General features: G+C 51.7%; 1 protein-coding gene across 2 annotated transcripts in view; it reads left to right on the top strand.

Moving 5' to 3' along the window:
• Positions 1-14947, top strand: part of STK24 (serine/threonine kinase 24) — a 112646-nt gene that overhangs the window by 79838 nt on the left and 17861 nt on the right. For both annotated transcript variants that reach the window (XM_059378047.1, XM_059378046.1), the window contains exons 3-5: positions 3789-3845; positions 11439-11547; positions 11845-12002. In XM_059378047.1, the coding sequence (XP_059234030.1) occupies positions 3789-3845; positions 11439-11547; positions 11845-12002 (324 nt within the window). The remainder of the gene's footprint in view (positions 1-3788; positions 3846-11438; positions 11548-11844; positions 12003-14947) is intronic.

Raw genomic sequence — 14947 nt, 5'->3', positions numbered from 1 at the left:
TTGTTTTCAAGGAGAAAGGAGAGTTATTCTTGCTTCATGAATGACCTGTGGACTCCTTCATCTACCTGTCCACAAACTTGTCACACCCCCTCCTCTCGCCGGGGCTCCCTGTCAGTAGATGGTGATGCCGGGTGTTCATCTGAGTGAGGGCAAGTCTGGAAGTGACCTTGATGTCCCTCTGTACCCCCAGGCCCCATCACATCTGCCTCCCCGGCACCACCTCTCTCTCTGCCTCCGCCTGAGCCTTCAACTACTCTCTGCTTCCTTCTCCACCCACGTCCAGGGCTCACTCCAAAGTGGGCATCTACTCTGGTGCCCTCCAGTGACTTTTAGGGGGAATCTGAAGTGTTTAGCACAGGCTGCAAGATTGGCCTCTCTCTGTCGCACACTTGGTCCCTCTGCACTGGGGCACCCTCGCCTCCGTGCCTTCCCTCCATTAGGTCCTTGGTGTCCCCTCTACCTTGCCTTACAGCTTCGCTTCTGTTGGCTCACCTGTACTTGTCCCCCCTCCCCCGGCCCCTTCCTCCACATCTCCCCCAGCCCCAGAGCCAGCTCCTCATTCGGGCTTATATGCAAAGAGACAATTCCAACTCTGCGATCCGGCAGGTCCCTGCTGTACCCTCTCTTGGCACCTACTCTCGATAGAGTTCAGGGAACAGTTGCCAAGATCTGTCTTGGGCTCCCGAAGGCCAGCTCCGTGGGAAAAGGCAGGCGCCTCCCCTGCTTACCGCAGCCTCCTGGTGCCGGCCCCTGGCAAGCTGCCCTGTGGCCCCTCGGCCCGAGGGAGTGGGGACTGAGCCTACACAGTGCAGGGCCGGTTCCCAGGCCACCTCCCATGCAAGTGAACGGCTCACCCAGTGAGCTGGAAAAGCCAGTTCGGCCGACGGGGGTCAGCCAGAGAACCTGTTCCTGATCAGTGGTGCCAGTGGACCTGGCGGAAGAGCATGTTAGTTACAGGCCCCTGGCCATCGTATTTAAGCCGCATGACCTAACGCTGTTTCCCAGGGGTCCTCGGATCTGGTGGCCCTTGTGTTGGGACAGCCTTCAGACGCCAGTAGATGTGCCACCAGGAAAGAGCTGGATATAGCAGACGCAGGGCTGGTCTTTCACAACGAGAGGTGGGGGCACTTGGTTTGCTGCCTGTTCCGCTGTGGCTTACGTGCCCCCGAGGTATTAGGACAGCATGGGGAACTGGGTCACTTTAGCACCTGGTGCGGCTCCCTGGAAGGAGAAAAGTAGTGTGTTGAAAGAGTTATTTTTTATTCATTCATTCATTCATTCATTTATTTATTTATTTAAGATTTTACCCATTTATTTGACAGAGAGAGATCACAAGTAGGCAGAGAGGCAGGCAGAAAGAGAGAGAGGAGGAAGCAGACTCCCTGCTGAGCAGAGAGCCCGATGCGGGACCCGATCCCAGGACCCTGAGATCATGACCTGAGCCGAAGGCAGTGGCCCAGCCCACTGAGCCACCCAGGAGCCCGAAAGAGTTATTTTTGTTTCCTTGGTGGGTAGTTCCCTGCTGGGCTAACCCCTCAGGGATTTGGGAGAGAGGAGCCTAGTGCTCGGAAATGGGTGGGCAGGTGCGGTGTGGGAAGCAGTGCGGTGACCCCCTCAGGACGTCTGGTCACAGCCAGCAGCAGATGGGAGTGACGGAGAGGGTGATGACCCACTGAGTCTACCTTCACGGCCATGAGAGCAAGCGTTGGGAGCTGGGTCAGACAGAGCCCTCGCAGCGGGCTTGGGAGTAATGATGTTGAGTTCCAAGGTTTTCATGGCAGGAGAATGTAGAGTTCCCGTGTTCTCCAAAATGGTATTGGTTGTTCCTTGGGATAATTTATTTCTGTCAGATGAGATGCTTTTTGGAATGCCTAGGAATAACACAAACATTTCTTGAGGAGCAGGGGCTGTGTCTGCCTGGCATTAGGCTCAGTTACAAAATGGAAGGAAGGCCAGAGAATAGTCTTTCTGGTGGGAAGTTCTCTCAGAATCAGAACCCCCTGTTCCCAGCAGGTGCCTGTGACTGGGTAGTTATGGCGGGGGTGGAGGGGTGGTCATGGTAAAATGTTTGTATGTGGAAGGTAGATCCCAAACACATCATGTCAGGCTTCTGTGCCCCCCGTCCAGTCTCTGCTGAAATTGTCTTTGTCGTACTAGACATCAAGGGCATTTAAAAGCTTGAGAAAATGCTCTATATGCAGTAAAACTTGGACTGTCTAGAATATCTTAGAATCAACTCCAGATGTCAGAATTTAGTTGACATTTTACAAGGAAGGTATTTTACAAATGTGGTGCGGGTATCGTTGCCTCTCCGAAGCGAACGTGTGGCCGGCACAGTTCTCCCTTCCTTGATGACAGCGCGCGGTAACTGACAGGCCCTGAGCTTGACCGCGCCCCACTGTCCCCAGGCGCGTAGTTTGCTGTTGGTAGGAAACACGGACTCGTGAATCTAAAATCCGACCAGGAGTTGCTAAAGTGAAAGTTCGCACGGGATGTTGGGGAGGGAGGCAGGGGAGGGTTTTTCCCCCGGCCTTCCTCGGGGGGCGAAAAGGCCAGAGAAACTGTTCCAGGGTTCCAGAAGAGCAGGCGGTCAGAGTCCGCCCTGTTGGAGCCAGGAGTGTGGAGGGCCCCTGGGGATACTCTGAAGAGGGAGGGCTTGCTTCCACCCTGAAGGGACCCAGAGCTCGCTGGACGTCCACTACAGCTTCCACACAGGACTGAGTCAGTAAGAAGCTGCTGCTTCACATCCGCCCATGTGTTTACTGCCCAGGCCAGGGACCAGACCCCTCTCCCCGTGCCTGGTGTGTGCCGGGTCCTCCAGCCCCAGTACCACTCACGGGTTACTCACCACCAGTGCTGTGACGAGGGTCCATGTCACTAGTTGTCGACCTTGCCTGCTTGCTGTGGGTCAGGCACTAGATTAGATCAGATGCTCAGAGAGGAAACAACTACCTGAATCCCTCCGGCTGTCAGGAGGTCAGGATCCGAACCCTGGTCTGGCTGGTCCCTGAGCCCGCAGGCTCCTGACTGCCCCAGGGTTGCTCCCTGTGCACTGTGGCTTGCTTCTTGGCTTTCAGGGGAGCATTGCTTTGGGATTTGTGTTTAAAAACAGAACCCTGGAAGTCACGGGGGCTGAGTGGTTTTAGGAAACACGGAGGGGAAAGACACCAAGTGGACACTGGCGAGCACACAAACTCAAGACTTGGTTTGGGGCCTGCTGTTCTGGAAAGCTTCCTGAAAACTCCGGTAGCTTTCAGGCTGTGGGAAACTGGATGATAAGAGGCTGTGCTGCTGTCCCCCCTCGGGAGCATCCCGTTCCCTCAGCTCACAGGGCGTGAGGGCTGCCCCTGCACAGCCCAGAGCTGCAGGCGACGAAGGGCAGTGGCCGGGCCCCGGGGCTGGGCGCTCTGGGCGCCTCCCGGTTGACATGCGGGGGAACGTGTGTGACCAACGCCGGCCCTGTGCTGGGCCTTGGGGACTGGTTCCCAAACCCTGCTGTTGCCGAGGATCACGGACTGAGCTTGTCCGTCCCCTCTTCAGAGATTTCTGGCTCAGCAGGTCCAGAACATGTTGCCTCCGAGCTCCTGATGCAGGCAGGGACAAGCCATGGTCGCCCACCGTGTCTTGAGGCCGTTCCTGCACGGGACTCATTTGCACACGCTTTTCTTGCTGTCACGTGTTTGGAAATTTCCAGTTCCAAAAGAACAGTGAACCCCCCCCCCGACATTATTTAAATTTTTTTCTGGTTTGGTTTATTAAAAATAATTACCCTCTTTTTGTTTCTGTAGGACACTAAGTTATGGATAATAATGGAATACCTTGGTGGAGGCTCCGCGCTAGATCTAGTAAGTACCCCCCCCCCCCCGCCCCATGCCTGAATACGCATCAGAGCTCTTCTCCGTAAATCTTGGTTGTAAAGGTAATTCTGTTTTTATCCACTTGTGTTTCCCTCTTCAGTTGCACGGAAAGCGGACCAGACTTTCCCTTATAATTTCATTTCTAATAATATTACTAGAAATTATAGTTTCCTCTTTTTAAATTTTTTTTTTAAGATTTTATTTATTTATTTGACAGACAGAGATCACAAGTAGGCAGAGAGGCAGGCAGAGAGAGAGGGAGGGAAGCAGGCTCCCTGCTGAGCAGAGAGCCCGACGCGGGGCTCGATCCCAGGACTCTGGGATCATGACCTGGGCCGAAGGCAGCGGCTTAACACACTGAGCCACCCAGGCGCCCCAAATTTCCCCTTTTTAAAAGATTGATTTATTTGAGAGAGAAAACGTCCATGAGTAGGGGGAGGGGCAGAGGAAAAGAATCCCAAGCAGACTCCCTGCTGATTTGGGGGGGGGGGGGGGGGTGCTGGATATCACGACCCTGTGATCTTGATCTGAGCCAAAACCAAGAGTTGGGCGCTCAACCCACTGAGCCCCCAGAGAGCCCCTAGTTCTACTTTTGAAACCAGTTCTGCTGTTTCCTGGGAAGCCAGTGAATTTGTTCGTAGAAGCCGTGAAGGATCCTATCATTGCCTTCCTTGGGAACCATTGTTAGCTTGTCTTCTAAAACTGCTCTTAACTTCTGTGGAGCGGAGATCCCGTTATTGTTTCGTACTTCAGATAGTATAGCTTAGCTTCCGAAATGTGCCTGTAACATTTTCATTTATAACTAATTAGAAGCAGGGTTTTTAAAACATACCTGATTTCAGAAGTCCGGCAGGCCGGCAGCCTGTGACCGTGGCAGAGCGATGTCACCCATGGGAGCCGGGGGCAAGCCTGGGTGGGGGGTGCACACTCCTGTTTCTCAGTCGTACGTGCGGTGGCCTTGCTGGTGCTGGCGGCGCGTTAACAGCGGAGCTGGCCCCATCCCCGTGGTTTTGTCCCCTGGCTGGCCCCGGACCTTCTTGCCAGTCTGTGTGTGAGCCAGCGGAAGCTCGCCAGGGGTTGACCTCAGAGCCCCAGGCTGCACCTTGCTGCTCTCAGTGAAACATGGCAACGTTGTTAGCTTCTGGCTAGATGTTTACAGATGAGCAGTGAATCGTAAGCATCACTTCAGTTGTCTTAGAAACACATGGAGGCAGAACAAGTTTTAAAAAACTCCCATAGTTGTTTAGCACTTGACATCTTGTCCCCACAGTGGTTATGCTCTGGAATCAGGGCACTCAGCACCTGTCCTGGAAGGGCTGGCTTGGGGTGCTCACGTGGTCATTTTTAGTACCGGCCTTGTCTGTCACTTTTGTTTTAAAAGGTGACGGTTGTCTGGCTGATGTGCCTGCAGTTTTCCCTGCTCTCAGAGTGGTTGCTGGAAAGCCTGTATGTTTTAATGGTTATAGTCTTACACAGATTTTATCCACTAAGGAAAGAAAAGCCCTTTTTCTTTCTCACAGTGGAAGTAGCAATTAGTCGTTTTTTGCAGGGGGGGGGAGGTAAACCTCTAAAACTTTATGTATCTCTAAAAGTATCACATACCCAATTTTAAAATAGCCTATCATGTTATAAACCATGAAAGCAATCAGTCTAAGTAGTGTTCAAGGGGAAATTTCAAGAAAGGGTTTAATACCGTATCAATGATAAGAATGAGAAAAGCAGCAGAAGAGCTGGATAAATTTCATGGCTTGCTTAGCATCTTTTCCATAAATACCTGACACAGAGAGTTTTTCATTTTTTACCTTTGTGGGAACTGCTACAGGAATGTAGAAAATAATCTCATTTTGGGTAATTAGATTTACTGTTACCTTGAGGGCACCGCCTTGTGGCACGCAGGAGATTGTTTGCCAGGACTCTGTCCTCCACACAGAGCCCTTCAGAGAAGCAGCTCTAGCCTCGCTGCCCTGGTTTATTCATTCTTAATGCCACAGTAATTTATTTAGTGGCAACTGCCTTTGGAGCTTTGAAGTCTGTGAAATTGTAGACATTACAATTGGAAGGAGGTGTAGAACTCTCCACTTTAAAAAAAAAGAAAAAATCTTGTTTGGTATCAGTCCTAGCAGACTGCTCTCCACCATGCACATTGATGGCCTCATTGACGAGAGCCAGGCCTCCTTTTTTTGGACGTCCTGAGTCATCTCCTTTTAATTGACGAGCCAGTGGAGAGGCTGAGAGGTTGGGTGTCCCAGCTAGCAAGTAAAACTGGACTTTGGACCTCGTTGTGCCCGGCTGCAAAGCTTGGGGCCTTCCCTGGCCCCACATTGTTCATCCGTCCCTCTGACTTCGTTTTATCTTTCTCATATCCCCTTGCTGGTGGCTGGTCCCCAACCTGCAAAGATGACGCATTCATAATAGAAGACAAGAATTACTTTTTGAATGTTGAAAACTATTAGGATTATTTTGAGAGGGTCTGTTATTTGTTTATGAAAGATTTTAAGAATGAGAATATTATTGCATATAATATTGGATACCATGTAGCTGAATATATGGATTCTGGGACTTTTGCCTGAAAAATTAACATTGCTTTTATTAAATGTCTCTCTGGTAAGAGGCATACTGCTAATATGTCTGTGTGGCTTTGGAGGAGCCTCACATGTCAGGGTCTGTGGAGGAAAGGCGACCACATGTGCCTTGGTCGGGGAGAGGGCCATGCCATCCCTCAGAGCATGTAGCTCTCCCTGGCTCTTGCTTCATCTTTGGCTTTCTAGATTCATCTTTTCTCTTCATGCACTCAGCAGCCGACATAGTCGGCTTGGGCGGCCATGACAGATTACCGTGGACTGGGGACTCAGACAACAAACATGGGTTTCTCACAGTTCCCACTGGAGGCTGGGAAGTCCAAGCTCAAGGCATGGGCAGATTGGTGTCTTGTGAGGACTTCTTCCTGGCTTGAGGGTGGTGTCTTGTATCTTTGCATGAGGTGGAGCAGAGAGCCCCAGAGCAGCTCCCTGACCTATCCTTGAGAAGGGCACTAACCCTGTCCCTGAGGACTCCACACATGTGATCTCATCACCACTGGCGGGCTCCACCTCCTAAAACCATCAGATTGGGTGGTGGGTTTTCAACATTTGAATTTTCAGTGGTGAGGGTGGGCACAACGGTTCAGTCCCTAGCAGAATGAAACCTGATCTAAGGCTTCCCCGACTGGTCAGAGGTGGATGGCTGTCTCAGCAGCCCCTCCCCATTCTTGTCCGTATGGGTGTTGAAGTACCGTGTGCCGATTTGGGTTTTTGCTTTTTCGCTCTGCATTGTGGTTATCGGGTCTTTTTACTTAACGCTCTTAGATGGTAGTTGAATTCCTTGCCTTAAACCTTAATGACACTGTATCCTGGATCAGGACGATGGCCGCCCTCCTTCAGCTGACATTGCCTTTTGACCATGTCTGGTAGTTACTTTAGGGGGGCTTGCTGGTCATTCTGGAATTGAGGTTCCACAGGGAGGCCGGCTCCACGATGGGATGGGAGACAGAGGTAGAATTGCCTGGATGTTCCCCAGTGGGAAGGGGGGTGTTTGGGTCGTAGGTAGGGAGCTGTCTGGGTATGAGCATGCTTCCGCGGACCCCTGCCCCCGAGCCGTCGGAGGCAGCAGCGGTGTCAGCTCTCGGAGCGCAGGAGAACGGCAGACCCGATCCCCTGCTGCTGTTTATTACATCTGGAAGTGGCCTGAGAGAGGAGAGCGACTTCACTGCGGGCTGAAGATGGGTTGAGGATCCTGGTCTGCTGCTTGGCCTCTAGGTAAATCATGGGCCCCACAGATAAGATAAGTCGAAGGACAACCAGAAGGCTTCATAAATTCCACTGTGGAATTCACACAGGTCTGCTTTTTGTGGGGGCACTGAGGGGCTGTCGTGTTGTTGTCTGGGCGCAGCGGGGGCCTCTCTCTGTGAGGCAGATACACTGATGCTGTTGGAGGGTGCGTCCCTGGGAGCCGCTCTTCCTCTGTTCTGGAATTGCCTCCTTCCTGACTTTAAGAAAATGCAGCTGATACCCTTAACCCGTAACTTGAGCAGCACAAGATGGGATCTGGCATGAAGAATAGTTTCAGACATAGTTTAGGTTTTTTGTTTTGTTTCATTTTGTTGTTTTGTTTAGTAATGTCTGCACCCAGGTGGGGCTTGAACCCATGACGCCAAGATCAGGAGCTGTGCGCTCTTCGGACAGAGCCAGTCAGGTGCCCCCAATATATAGCTGAGTTGTTAGGAGCCAGGAGTGTTTGAGTAAAATAAGCATATATTTTATTTTGAATGCACACATATGAGTGTGCTCGATCTGTTGATTGTTTTTTTTAATTTGAAAGGCAATGAACAAATTGAAATAAAATGTTCCTTGGTTCCCCGTCGAAGCCCTAGAAGGCACTGTGAGGAAACGCTGGGTTCTGGTTTGAAAACCATGTGTGTAAATAATTTCTCAAGTTTTGTCTGCTTCTGGCGTGCCCTGACTTACAAATATAATAGGTATCGTGCGGTTGAAGACTTCATGACTTGAAATGTGATAGGTTTCAGGTGAATTCATTTTTCATTCAGAAAATGCTTGTTGTGTGCCTGCTACGCGTCGGGCACTGTTCCAGCCGCGGGAAGTTTCGGCAGTGAACGAGGCAGAAGGAAATCCCCCTGGCACGGAGCCGTATTCTGCTGAGAGAAGAGAGTCAAACTGTATGTCGGAAAGTGCCGCAGGGAGAAGGAAGCCAGCTGGGGTGGATGGAGCCGCTCGCAGGCAGCGTCTGCAGCAGACGGCCGGAGTCCGGGAGATGGGTAGTGACAGCTCAGTCTCTGCAGGAGACTGTCAGGGCTGGCCTTGGAGTCTAGTTTAGAAGAACCCCTGCGCCGTGAAGTGGTCACTCGATCAGGCAAGAGATGGTTGACAGACTTAAAAATGAACATGCAACACGATTTAAAGCAATGAGATGGCCTGTTTGTTAATGTTAGGCTAAGCAGTTACTGCAATGGCCCCCAAACGGTGTCTCCAGCGGGAGAGAGGGCTGGTTGACCCTGGAACAACACGGGTTTCCACTGCCCGGGTCCACTTGCATGCAGATTTCTCCTGTACGGGACAGTGCTGTAAATGTATTTTCTCTTTTTTATGATTTTCTTAATACCATTTTCTTCTGTAATATACTGTGGACTACACGTAACATACAAAACGAATGTTAAGAGACCATTTATGTTATCTGTAAGGCTTTTAGTGGAAGTAGGCTGTTAGTAGTTAAGCTTTTGCGGAATCAGAAATTGTCTGCAGATTTTCAACTGTCTAACCCCGACATTGTTTGAGGGTCCACTCTGTTTGTCCCGCTTCCAGGGGCGGGGGTCACTGGGCTCCAGTCCACATGGTCGTCAGGGCCCTGCTCTGGACGGTGGCTCTGCCATCTGTAACCTGTGGTTTCCCGTGGTCTTCAGTCACTGTCCTCTCTTGCTGCCAGTGTTCTCAAGGCCAAGACCAGCCAGGGGCCATCACTTCTATGCATATTCCATGAGTGAGACTTAGTCACACGGTGAAGCCTGCTACCTCGGACCCTGGCCCAGGTGGCCCCCAGTTGCGTGCCTGGCTGAGGGTCCGCGTTGCCGAGGAAGGAGGGAAAAGCAGACTTGGGGGAGAGGGAGTTCGAAGTCACCCAGAAGTGAGATGCAATCTCAGTGTTTTTCCTGGGAGTCTTTCTTTTTTTTTTTTTTAAAGATTTTATTTATTTGACAGACAGAAATCACAAGTAGGCAGAGAGGCAGGCACAGAGGAAGGGAAGCAGGCTCCCCACTGAGCAGAGAGCCCGATGTGGGGCTCGAGCCCAGGACCCTGGGATCATGACCTGAGCCAAAGGCAGAGGCTTTAACCCACTGAGCCATCCAGGCGCCCGGGAGTCTTTCTTTTATAAAATTATTTGAAAAGCCCACATTCCTCTTCATGGTAGAGACCGGCACGTTGATATTGCTTAGAAATGTTAGTGGTGGAAGAGGTTAACGTATCGCTCTGCAAACTTAGCTCACCCCGGGCTTCCCCACCTGTGGAGAAGTCTGGGTCCAGAACAACTGCAGACCTTCTGCAGTGACTCCAACAGCAAGGATGATCTCCCACCTTCCCACGGCATGTAAATCACCCGTGGGTGGTGCTTAGGTCATGTTTAAGAGGGCGTAACTATGTGTCTATCAATTGGAGAGCCAGCACTTAATGATCCAGGGAAGGGGTTTTAGTTTCCCCGCTCCTCTTCTTTCCCCTTGGTGGTGGCCGCAGGCGGCCTTGCTGTTCCTTTCCGGAGACTTGATAGCAGAAGGGAGGGGGTGGTTAAATCCAAGTCTAGTCAGATGTCCCTCATGATTTGGGTACCCTGCCGGAGGAGGAAATGCAACCTGTGCTCCGTGATAGGATTTGGGAGAACTGGATTGTCCTTCCGGGTCCTGGTGTGAATACGAGCGTGCCCGTGCACACCCGTGCATGTGTAGCACGCGCACACACACTCGCAGTGCACAGGCGCATGCATGCACGCACATGCACACGCATGCACACACACCTGCACATGCGCACGCACGCCCACGCTCACGTGCAGCCTTGCCCTCCCCTGACTCTCCCCGGTTATGAGAAAAGTGCCTGTTCCCTTTCTGAGTAGTGAAATGTCTTTGTCCTGTGAACACGCAGAAACAGCTGTGGGGGAGACGGACAAGGCAGGGTCTTCAGGTTGTGCTCTTTGGAACAATAGTTTAATGTATGTTTCTTGAAAAATAAGACTCTTGGTCATATAATTTGGGGGAAAATTAGGTTCTGTGGAATAAAGTGTGCAACATGTTGCCTTCATCTGAGGTAATCTCTGGACGGCCCTTGGACAGTATCTGAATTAGAAACTGGGTCCTTCTTGGTAGGGTAGTTGGCCCAAGGGTGTGACCTCCTCTGAGCCCATCATGTCTCGTAGAACCAGTGTGCCCCCCACGTTGTCCGGCCCTGTATCCTGCACGGGAGACTGCCAGGGGATCGGCCTGGTCACAGGGCACTGCTGCCTGATGCCAGAGTCCCCGAGACTCTGGGGTCATTGGTTTAGGAGAAGTGACCGGCTTTGAGAAAGAGCCCCGCGCACCCCCACCTCCCCTCTAGCACGCCTGGACCCTGTTCTGGAAGACTGAGCTGGGCCTGTGAGCCCTGGATGAACCAGAAGGGGGGGGTGCCAGGCAGGAGTCCGGCTGTCACCAAGAGACCAGGGGAGCCTCTCTGATCCCCGCCCCAGGCCTGGGAAACAGCCGTTCTGTCACCATCCTCCTGGCGAGGCCCTGAGATGCACAAGTCAGCTTGTCTGTCCAGGACAGCGTCTGTGTGTCAATCGAATGCTCATGTGGGAAGAGCATCTTAGTTTCATTCCCTTTAAAGCAACCCCCACCTGGGTGGCTCAGTGGGTTAAGCCCACTGCTCGGTGGGGAGCCTGCTCCTCCCTCTCCCCACAGCTCACGCTCTCTCTTGCACACACTCACTCTCTCAAATAAATAGTCTTTTTTTAAAAAAACAACCAAGATGATCATTTAAGTAACTTTAATTGTTCTTTTCTTATTAGTTAGAACCTGGCCCTTTAGATGAAACTCAGATTGCTACCATCTTAAGAGAAATCCTGAAAGGACTTGATTATTTGCATTCCGAGAAGAAAATTCATAGAGATATTAAAGGTAAGGAGGTGTCTTGCTTGTTCTCCTCAGAAGCGCCCCCCTGGGCCGGGTGGGAAGGTGCTGTGGAGCTGAGCTCGTGCTTCTCTGCCCGAGGGAGGTTATCCTGCATGTGTGGGGAGACTGCCTTCCTCACGCCTGGGCTGGGTGGCTCGGGGGGGCATCTCCCCACAACGCAGCAGGGCTGCCTGCCCTCAGTGAGCCCGCGATCCCCTGGGACAGAACCACGGGCCCCTGAAGCCACAGCGGGTGGAGCCACCCCGCAGGTAACGTCGGGGCGTCTCGGCTTTCACTCTGCAGCTGCCAACGTCCTGCTCTCGGAGCATGGGGAGGTGAAGCTGGCCGATTTCGGGGTGGCGGGCCAGCTGACGGACACGCAGATCAAAAGGAATACCTTTGTGGGCACCCCATTCTGGATGGCGCCTGAGGTCATCAAACAGTCCGCCTATGACTCAAAGGTAAGGCCCGGCTCTTTGCGGTGGCCGGCTCCGGACAGTTGTCCCCTTTGCTTCGACCTTGTAGCCTTTCCCAGCGGAGTGAAGCGAGGTCCTTGAAGTGAGACCTAAAGGTGGTTCTCTCAGACCTTGGTCAGAGAGCAGGTGTCATCTCCCTCTCCGTCGTTCACTGTCCTGAACTCACCCGGCTCACAGTTGCCGAGGTTTCCAGCTTCAGCACCGGTGCTCGGTGGCGGTGGGCGCCCCGAGAAGGAGCAGGGGACGAGGGTGGCCGGAGCGGGCTCTGGCCTGGTGACACGTTCAGGTGAAAGCACGAGGGCGTGTGGGGCCGCAGAGTGGAGCATGCGGGGGGGCCCCGGGCAGACCTCGGAGCAGTGTTCCAGGGACAGGCAGAGAAAGAGGCTCCGCAAAAGCAATGGAGAGTCCACGAAAATAGAAACCCAGAATCTGGAAAGAATATGCCTTTAGAGATTGCTACAGATTTTTCCTCTCGTTATTTTCAATTCTGCATTAGGATCCTTATTCCCAGAGGCTCCTTCCTAACATGACGCAAAACGTGATTCCCCTTTTCTATGTTTTTTACCTGTCATATGTGGTACTCTCCAGTTTTTCCTGGTACCTTCAACTTTCTTTTCTTTTTTTCTTTTCATTTCTTTCTTTTCTTTTCTTTTTTTTAAAAAAGATATATTTATTTAAAAAGAGAGAGAGCACCTAGAGGTGGGGAGAAGGAGAGAGAATCCTAAGCAGACTCCCCGCTGAGTGAGGAGCCCCCTGTGGGGCTTGATCTCGAAACCCTGGGATCAGGACTTGAGCCGAAAACACCCAACCAAGTGAGCCACTCAGGTGTCCCCTTCAGCTTTTGTAAACTTCTTTAGTATAGACTAAACAACCTACGGCTCTTGCCTCAGGAATCCGTGATTTAACTGCTCTCTCCCCCCGGCTGCCCACTCTCACACTGTACACAGAGTACTCGCGTGGCCACAGAGAACCGGCTCCTCTGAATCGACAATTTCTAGGCAAACCCGTGTTTAACTCCCATACGTTTACATGCCAGCGTTGTTTCCTCTTTTTAAATGGGAATCTTCTAAATAGACAGTTGACTTCCTAGCTTGTTGAACACGGCACGCAGAGCGTAGAGCAACCTTTCCTCCAGCCCTCAGGGTGCCATTGTAGCCGTCGGCTGTTGGAAGGACCGGGTGGTACCGGTGGGGTACCTGGTGGGGCCGCAGGTGTGCCCTGGTGCTAGCCTGGCAGAGACAGACCTGGCTATCTCACTTTTGAGTTGCCGTGGTGGCCGTGACTGTCGTAGTCCCCCCGTGGCCTTGGCAGCCGTGGCCTGAAGGTGACTGTTGGGTCTTCAGTCCCCAGTGTGACAGCTGCGCAGTGTTCACTACACTTGTCGCTCGTTGGCGTGTGGCCCTGTGTGAGGGTTTGCTCCAGGGGAATCTCTGCCGCCAGTTCGGCCATTGGGGAGCTGTCAGTTTGGGACTCGGCAGGAACTTCTCTGTTTAGTCCTTTCTCTTTATTTGAGGCTGAGGCCCATTTATTCGAGTTCGTCCATCTAGAGTTCGGTAGGCACTAGAATCCGCATTTCTGAACTCCTCTGATCATACTGTGCCAGTGTACCTTCTCTTCCCGGGAAATGAGCTCCTCGACCACGGGGCTTGTGAGTCTGGATTCAGACCTTCTCTTTCCATGATGAAACGCCCACCACGGCTCACGCGACAGCGCACTCGACCTTGCCCTTGCTGCCTGTCTTCCTCCTTTGGGGCCACTCTGGACTTTTGCCCAAGATGGGGCCTCTAGCGGTAGAGATTTTCCTGCATCATAAGGCTTGGCCACCTTTTTCCCGGAGTTCTTGCCAAGATCAGAACACTCAGATCTCATCTGTGGGTGTTTCAGGGTTCTTGTGTGTATTTAAAGATGCTGTCTCCAGCTCCAGGGGCACGCACTTGGTTGGGGAGCATGAAAAGCTACGCCACTCTTCTCTCTACCCTTTAACTTTACCTCTTAGTCTGGCCTGTATCAAGGGCTAAATCTTTTCATTTTCCCGAGTCATACCCAACACCTCTGACCTGGAAATCACGTGCAAAAATGATGTTGATGTGAAGTTTGCTTCCCAGATTTGTTGACCCAGGAGGTGTGGAAAGTGCAGATAAGGCTGATGTCTATGTCTGAGTCTGGGACCTTGGGGGTAATGTGACATTAGTTCGCTCACATTAGGTGTGGCTCTGGACTAGCAGCTTTTTTTCACAAAGGGTCTTTTTCTGCATTTGCTTTGTGGATATTTTTCTAGGGACTGCCTCCCTTCTCAGAGGCTTGCCTGGGAGGCGGTGGAGGCTCTTGGACGGCCACGGGTGGTCTCCTGGTACACAAACATATTTGGCTTCTTTCCAGTTACCCTTTCCATTCTTTGCCTTAGGTGTCTGTCTAGACATATTTCCCGTTAGTTTTTGCTTTCTGTTGAATGCACAGCCCCATGGTGGCAGGATTCTGTTACCGTTGTTCTGAACCCTTGCGCCCATCATACTCACTTTTGGACACTCCCTGCTTTTCAAAGGAAGGTCAGGTTGGGATAAGGCTAGAATGCCCCTGCTTCACGAGCATCATCATCTTTACTGAACCAAAGGGCACGTAAGCCTTAGTTTTATGTACGTTGTCGACATGAACGCCTGTTGAAGCAGTATCTCTGACCCCTTGTCACTTGTCCAGACTTCTTAGGTGTCCTGAGCATGTTTGCACATACGGGACATCTTCCATTGGTCTCAGTTCTTCATCTAAATATAGCATTACTAGATCATGATTGTCTGTATGTCTCGAGCCTTCATTATTACTGTTATTTTTAAGGTGAAGTAGGCTAGCTTGGTTTATTTTAAGAAGTCTTGAGACTTTGGAGATGGTGCCAAGGGAGATAACTGCTCTCCCACAAAGAAGGGTTTGCTTTCCAT

The sequence above is a fragment of the Mustela nigripes genome, chromosome 15 (genome assembly GCF_022355385.1).
Source record: "Mustela nigripes isolate SB6536 chromosome 15, MUSNIG.SB6536, whole genome shotgun sequence".
NCBI classification, from domain to species: Eukaryota; Metazoa; Chordata; class Mammalia; order Carnivora; family Mustelidae; genus Mustela; species Mustela nigripes.
This window is presented reverse-complemented; position numbering and strand designations above follow the sequence as displayed.